Consider the following 8,237-nt stretch of genomic DNA (forward strand, 5'->3'; position numbering starts at 1 on the left):
GGGGGGGGGGGGGGGGGGGGGGGAACTGGCTCTAAGACTGATATGATAATGTCAATGGTAGTTGAGAAATGTTTTAATAATATGTTTACTCATTGATATGTAGTACCTTGTCTTGTTGCAGGCCTTGCACGAACCTAGTGCTAATATATGCATGGAATCTGCAAATGGAGAATCCAGAAGGTAAAAATGCTTTAACAAACTTCTGTCAGTTTAGCAATTTCTGTGTTACGTGATCATTAGTGTGGTTACAAGTCTTGCTAGTTTCTGTACAATTTTGTGGTACTCAGAACGTTACAATGGGGAACTAACACTTCTACATCCTTTTCATGTCCTCTTAGCGTCCAAGGTTCTGTAGGTTAAATTTACCCCTTTTAAGTTAATCCGTGGTCAAGCCAGGGGATTTTGTTGCAACTTTATAAATTATGCTTGCTTATCGAACATCTTCTGGGTCCTAAAGTTCTTTCTAGTTCTTGGGACTTCAATTTGTGTTCTTCTTAAATTTAGCCTTTTGATTAATGGCTACAATAGTGCATTATGTGGTCCACATGGCCAATTCATTAGGTCCAATCTTATGGATGCCTCAAGGCTGGAAGGGTGTGAGCCGTCTTATGGATTTAAAGCACTCCTCCTTAATCAGAAGGTGACTTTTTCAACATCTTTCGTTAGACTTGGTGTAAACTTTTTGTACTCCAGATGGTGAAAACAAGTTCCGTATCATGCAGATATTGTCAAGCAAAGGAGATATTGGAGTTTTCCGAAATTGTAAGAAGGAAATTACAGTGCCAGTGGTAGTTAGCATTCAAAACCTGATTCTAGTGTTTTTGAACTGATATTTCTAGAACACCGTAATGAGTATTGTTTTGCATGTACCACAGGAATTTAATTTCCGAACAGAGAAGAGAGTTCAACATAACCCACCAATTGAACTCTTAAACAAGGTAATTTGGATAATGGCTTATCTACTTGATTGTCGTAATGCTCTCTCCATCACTACCATCTCGAAATTGTAGTAAAGAACTAGTTGTGAACCCTATCTCTATTTTTGTCCTACCTCTATTTTTGTTATCTTTTTGCATAAACAACCATGAAGTGCTGTTCTATGTTCCTTAATTTGCAACTATGAAGTGCATCCACGGACACTTCTTGTTAGGCTCTAAGCTATTAAAACATTGCACGATTGGGCTTTTTTTGTGACACGTCTTCTCTCTTTTTTGAACTAGCTCTCTCTGACATCTGACCAATCAACTGCTGGTTCTCGCACAAAATTGCCATTGCCTATCAGCTTATCTGTTAAGGTTCCATTTATTCATTCCTATTCATAGATAATTTATAAAGAACGTTAGGTACTTCATTTTCACGTTCTTGATTAAGTAATTGATTTTGTGATAAGGGATCAAAAGAGAATAGATGGAGTTCCTTCCAGCAAGAACATGAGGTAACATATTCTTGTACTTTTAATGGCCTTAATGAAAGTAGTCTAGTCTCTTCTGTGAATTTGTTTCTATATGCCAGTCATAATTAAATGATGTTTTTTCTTAATTCTCTATAGATAAAACAAGTAGTGAAACAAAAGGTAACCTCCTTTCAAGGGAAGCAGATTCAATGCAGCGCTGATGGGAGAAAGGAAGTCGGTCCTGTTTCTGGGATTAACGGGTATTTGATTTGTTCTCTTGATATTTTTGTTCGATGCACAATTGTATAAGGTATAAACCTGATTTTGAATTGCTAACAGGAGAATAGGCATTCGCTGAGAGTAAAAAGTCGAATTTTTCTCAACCTATATCCTTGATGGCATCAACCTTCAACCTCTGCCATTGAAGTTGAGAGGTCGATACTAGTTATTGACTAGTATATATAACTTCTTAGAACATGTCATATTAAGCTATTTTGCATGCATAATAGAAATGTGAAAGTCATTTTTTTCATCCCAAAATGCTGATATTGTCACAGATCATAATACAGTTCTATGTAATCTTTATTTGATTAACAATAAAACAGTTGTAGGATGACCAAGCCGAGACAACAGAAATTATGTTCCATATGCACAACNATGTAATCTTTATTTGATTAACAATAAAACAGTTGTAGGATGACCAAGCCGAGACAACAGAAATTATGTTCCATATGCACAACTCTTGTTAGTTGTTTACCAGAAAAATCTGATTACAAATGTTGTTACATATTTCGGTCTCACCTCAATTTTCAGGACAGTCTAGTGTTATGTATCAGACGTGTATCATTCAGTACTAATTATATTATAGAACGACCTCTCATACCTCTGGTCTCGTATCATTGAGTTACAACTCATAATAATATTTTTTTTAACAACTAATCAATAACAAGTTTTGATCATTGTATTTATGTGAGCAATAACCTCGATGCTACCATTAAGGGGGTGAACCATTAAGGGGGTGATTGGGAGTGATTTTTCACCCCAAAAATTGATTTTTTGACTTTTATTTCATTATTTCAGCTGCAATTTTTGACTTCTTCTATCATAGGTGGCCTCCGCTTTTCTCTTAACGGTCTTAAAATCAATTCTCAAAATTCCTACCGAACAAGGGCTAAACTTTGTTGCTTTTACGGTTCAAATAAAAAAAAAAAGAGGAAAACGTAGGAATAATTTTCAATTTTAACTTGAAAATAATTAATCTAGATTATGATACTGTTTGAGGAATGATATTTATAGTGAATGACTACCGTGGACGTCCTATGTGGCATAAATCTAATCACTCAATTATATACGATAGTTGCTCACAATAAATAATATTATTCTATCGGTTGTACAAGTAGCATTATTCTTATTCTATTGTTTAGTTAGTGATACATCTTGGGGGGTTCTTTTAAAATTGACCTAGTCAAATGTCCTTATTTTTACTTTGACTTTTAAAAACTTGAAAATTATCACATTAACCTCTTGAATGGTAAAAGACAAAGCTGCCTTTAAATATAATATGTAATTACAAAATATTGGATAGTTTAAAAGACATTATTACTTTTTTAGTTAATAATTGAAAATCAAACACTTCCCCACTTATAAAATTGCAGAATAAGCTTCAAACACAGAAAAACTCTCATTTTTCATCTGCTTGAATCTCAAAATATTAAAAACCTTCAAATGTCGAAGTCATAATTTTTTCAGATCAATTACTTTAAATCGGTAAGTATATTTTTACACATGCTTAATTTCGATTTCAGTAAATTAGTATACGTTTGAGTAGTTAGAGAACACAGTAGTTACTAGAATTTTTTTTTAACAGATCTATAATTTTTTTTCTTTAGAACCATAAAAAAATAAAAAATCATACGCAAAATAAATAATCCGACGATTAACTGTGGGATGTTAACGAAAACTATTAGACAGCAGACAACCGACCGTCAAAAAACTTTCGGCTGTTAGATGACTGTCTAACAGTCGACCACAGCTGTCAGATATTCGGCTGTTTCTCACATTAATAGCCGACTGTCGGCTGTAAAACAGTCCACAGTCAGCTATTTTTCCCGACTGTTTTACGAAATTATTTTATTATTAATTTCTGTTTTAGCAATTGTCTTATAATTTTAATTACAAATCGATTAAATATCTAAATTTTTGTTGTTGTAATTGATTTAGAAATTCTATATCGTCATGTAGATATGATAATCCCAATCTGTTATTTCAGTGATTTTGAACTGAATGGAAATGGAGATGGACAAGAGATGTACGTGGTTGTATTGCAATTCTTGTAACAGAGAGTACATCATATGCAGAAGTGTACCAGAATTTGCAAAATAAGCTGAATGTTGATTCTTCTCAGTACGATATGCATCTGAGATATTTATTCAATGGTTATGGGGATTCGTCCATTCCGATGCCACCTATATTTATTATTAATGATGCTGAATTGAATTATCTATTAGAATTGAATAAAATGCATAGGACTCCGACTGTTATTGGCGTGACTTTAGTTAAGAAGGATGTTGTCGAAGGTGAACGCGAAGATTCAGATGGAGCGGATAATAATGATTGAGATTTTTGGGAGATAGTGGAGATCGTTCCTGCAGATGATATGGTTATGCCCGAGACAGTTGCTACTGATCGTGAAGTCACTATTACGCACAGAATTTTGTTGACAGTGAGGACAACGAAAAATATAAATGATTTTACAAATGAAGATTTAATTGCTTTATCCCAACAGAGACCTGAGGGGGATGAGAGCTCAGGGGGTGGAACAAGCGGACCGTCCTCCAATTCTTTACGTGTGGCTCCCGATGATGAGGATTTGTACGTCGAGCAACTATTTGAAACCAAAAAAGATTTGCAGGAAGCTGTGCACCGGACGCCATTAAAATATAATTTTAAGTTCAAGGTAAAGAAATCAACAAGTCATTGTTGACAGTTGCTTGCATTGACGACAATTGCAATTGGCGCTTGAGAATGACTAAGATGAACACGAATGAGTGTTTTGTAGTTCGCAAATATGCACGGGAACATACTTGCAAAGTGAGAATTTGTCGAAATAATCACAGGCAAGCTCGAACATGGTTTTTTGGTCAACAGATAATGCACAAGTATCAGGACCCACGAACGATATACAGACCTTCGGACATCATTAACGACGTTCGTCGAGAGTATGGAGTGGTCATGAGCTACCAGAAAGCCTGGAAGGCCAAAGAATGTGCGTTGAAAGATTTAATGGGATCGACTGAGGAGAGTTATGCTAAATTGGCCAAGTATTGCCATAACATGGGGACAACTAATCCTGTCACGACATTTTTTATTGAGACAGGGGGCGATAATTGTTTTAAATATTTTTTCATGGCTCTTGGACAATGTATTCGAGATTTTCGAAATGCAATGCGACCTGTAATTCTAGTTGATGGTACAACTTTGAAAGCTAAATATCAAGGTAAATTAATTATTGCTATATGTCAAGACGCCAACATCCAAATTTACCCTATTACATTCGGCATAGTCGACAGCGAGAATGATCTGTCCATGAATTGGTTCTTTTCTAAACCGAGGGAAGTGATCGGGGAAGTCGAAAATCTTGCCTTTGTAACCGATCGAGGACAGTCTATAATAAACGGTATCCCTGAAGTTTTTCCCGAGGCACATCACGGGTATTGCATGTACCATATACAAGGTAATTTGAAGACTAGGTATCGGGGCAAAGGCATCATTTCATTGTTCAGGACTGCAGTCGAAACTTATAGTGCTGAAGAGTGTAATAAGTTTATGTTCGAGATAGGAAGTAAATCATTACCAGCGTTGGAGTATCTGACAAATATGGGGATCGAACATTGGGTGCGGTCATACTTTCCAGGACGTCGATACAACATGATGACGTCGAATAATGCGAAGTATCTCAATGCATTTTTTAAGAAGGATTGAGAGTTATCAATTCTCGTAATGATTGAGAATATTCGTAACAAACTGCAATAGTGGTTTCATGACCGATGCGCGGCATCACAGAGTTGCATTAGCGTGTTGGCCCCAGCTCAATAGGAGAAACACTTTAAGGCGACAGAGGTTGCGAGGAAGTTGAATGTGGAAGCACTAGATGAGTTTCGCTTCTCCGTGTAATGTGCACGTAACACGGCATATATGGTAGACTTGACTGATACATGTACTTGTACGAGATTTCAGTTGGAGAGTTTTCCATGTGAGCATACAGTTGCGGTGGCTATGTATCGAGGCTTTGCAACAAGAATATTATGCTTTTTGTATTATACGACTGAGTTTTGGAGAACAGCATATGCTGAGATTATATTTCCTCTACCGAATGAAGCCGAGTGGGAAGTTCCCGAGCACATTCTCCCGTTTCATAATTTGTTGCCACCAGCAGTTGAACCGCGTGGTCCTGAACGTCCAAATATATCTAGATTACCATATACTGGAGAGTTTCCTCGACCGCGTAGGTGTGGCAGGTGCAGAGCCATAGGACATATTAGACAATTTTGTACTAGTCAAATTCTCCTAAATGATAATTAGACAGGTATGTTAAATGAATAATCTTTCTGTTTACTTTATACTGTTCAATATTTGTTCTTCATAAATGTTCATTGTTCAATATTTATTTTAAATAAATGGTATTTATAATGATTCATATGAAAAAATAGTTTCATACTCGGCATATGTGTAAAATAACAAAAAATCAACTTACAAAAAAATAATTAAATTTTCAATGTGAATGTTATATATATTGAACACAAATTTACAATTATTTTATAATCATAAAAAATAATTAAATTTACAATTCGAATGTTACATAAATTTAATATAAATTTACGGGTCACCATTAAATTCGAACAAATCCCAAGCTAGCTTCTTTCTCCAATTTTGTAACCACGATTGGTTGATTCCATAAACTTTATGTCCTATACTTAAAAATTCAACGTACTTAATGGCAAATATGCCGCAGTCGTCGCTACAATTGAACAAGAATGGATCAGTTCACTATTGTGTAGCTAAAAACTAAATCTGAAAAATGAAAATAACAAAGTTCAAACACTTACCTTGTGGATTGTCGCGCTATCGTCGTATTTTGAACAATTCGCAATCTGTCCTGTACAGTCATCCTTACTCGATTGGCCATTATAGACTCCAAGTTTTGCTCCAGCTGGCCTTATGTCAAACATAAATGACCTGGGTCATACACATATATTGTCGTGTCAGCAAAAACGATCTCCAGTGTAACATAGTAATTATTGATGCACGCTGAAATGTACATATATGTACAACCCTTCCATAATTTTCTCCCAACACTCGACGACATTCCTATGACCCACTCGAGCATATATTCTGGCATCGTGTACTAGTTACCTATAAGTTAGAACGACTGATATTCTATGGTAACGGCAAGCAGGAATTCGATGTTTAATATGACTCGACTATGGACGTCAAATGATTTTGGATGTCTTTGAACTCGATCTCGCAGCAAGTCCATGGCCAGGTTGATGTGCTGTATCAGGAAATACCAAAAAAGTATGAGTTATTCATTTAATAAACACAAAGTGACGTATACATAAAAAACACGAAATGAATAGTTTACTTACATCGTCGGCGATCCAATCTCCCGAAGTGGTGATATCGTGGAACCACTTGTAAGCGTCCGAGACTGTTCGATTACCTATCGTGTGGCTAACTCCGAAGAAATAGAGAAATATTAAAATAAGCATAGACGAGTTAGCGTACAGTGCTTTATTAAAATCATACAATACTTACTGGGGGATAATTCTCCTCCACTCCGTCTCGAACGCTTTCCACTTGGCATTGTCCACCTCCCTGAATAAATTCGAGTGCTTCCCATCGATGAACGTCCTCCTTTTGGCCTTAGCTGTGAAGGGGGAAACAACATACTGTGACGGCACTCTCAACCTCTTGCCGACCACCTGCTTCGTCTCATTAGTCTCTTACCCTCAATCACGACGGACATCCTCTCGACCTCCAAGGCTACCTCCTCCGTCGCCTCCTCCACCCCTCCAATCGAGGCCTCTCCTTCCGTCTCCAACTCCTCCGCCCCTCCCATCGGGGCCACCCCCTCCGTCGTCCCCTCTCCCATACCCATCGAGGCTACCCCTCCCCCTCCATAGACAATCATAATGATTCTAATGTCTCATCACACCAAAAATATGGGTGACCCTTCTCTCCATCACCATCTCTGCCACCCTCTCGATCATCATCTCCACCATCCCCATTGTCCCCCCATCACCTGCCAACTAAATTTCCTCTAAGTGCTGCTACCGTATCCTGAAGGTCGACAACGTAAGGCCGTAACATTCCAACATCATGGGATAGATCGTCAACCCTCCCTTTCAACTCTCGTCCTATATCGTCGACCCTCCCTATCAGATAGTCGACCTTCCCTGTCAGATCGTCGACCCTCCCTGTCAACTCTCGTCCCAGATTATCGACCCTCTCCGTCAACTCTCGTCGTAGCGCGTCGACCTCCTTTGCTATAAATCCACTTAGACGGGCATACAAATCATCACTGTGTGTCGAAAATACACGAGGGACGTGTCTGAATGAGGGAGAAGAGATACCCTCGGCGGTGGCGATGCCAATGGCGGCGCGATGCCCTCAACGGAGGTAATGCTAATGGCGGCGACGATGTTCTCAGCAGAGGTGATGCCAATGGCGGTGACGATGCTCACGACGGAGGTGATGCCAATGGTGGCGGCGATACCCTCGGCGGAGGTGATCGTCGATCAGCTGGACTGTCCTCTTACATAAATAACATTAAAAATTATTCAAT

General features: G+C 38.0%; 1 protein-coding gene across 4 annotated transcripts; it reads left to right on the plus strand.

The window, feature by feature from the left end:
* Positions 1–77: 77 nt before the first annotated feature.
* Positions 78–2,013, plus strand: LOC111368432 (protein TPX2-like). Of its 4 annotated transcripts, none has more exons than XM_022989655.1 (8): positions 78–180; positions 562–640; positions 723–788; positions 876–938; positions 1,221–1,295; positions 1,391–1,435; positions 1,550–1,653; positions 1,733–2,013. In XM_022989655.1, exons 1-8 carry the CDS (start codon positions 152–154, stop codon positions 1,749–1,751), a joined length of 480 nt encoding a protein of 159 aa, XP_022845423.1. In that variant the 5' UTR covers positions 78–151; the 3' UTR covers positions 1,752–2,013. The 4 variants fall into 4 exon arrangements, with proteins under 4 accessions (XP_022845423.1, XP_022845422.1, XP_022845425.1 ...); XM_022989654.1 differs by having other exon boundaries at positions 97–180; positions 529–640; XM_022989657.1 differs by having other exon boundaries at positions 97–180; positions 723–762.
* The last annotated feature ends 6,224 nt before the right edge of the window (positions 2,014–8,237 follow it).

The sequence above is a fragment of the Olea europaea genome, chromosome 19, assembly GCF_002742605.1.
Source record: "Olea europaea var. sylvestris chromosome 19, O_europaea_v1, whole genome shotgun sequence".
In the NCBI taxonomy this organism is placed as follows: domain Eukaryota; kingdom Viridiplantae; phylum Streptophyta; class Magnoliopsida; order Lamiales; family Oleaceae; genus Olea; species Olea europaea.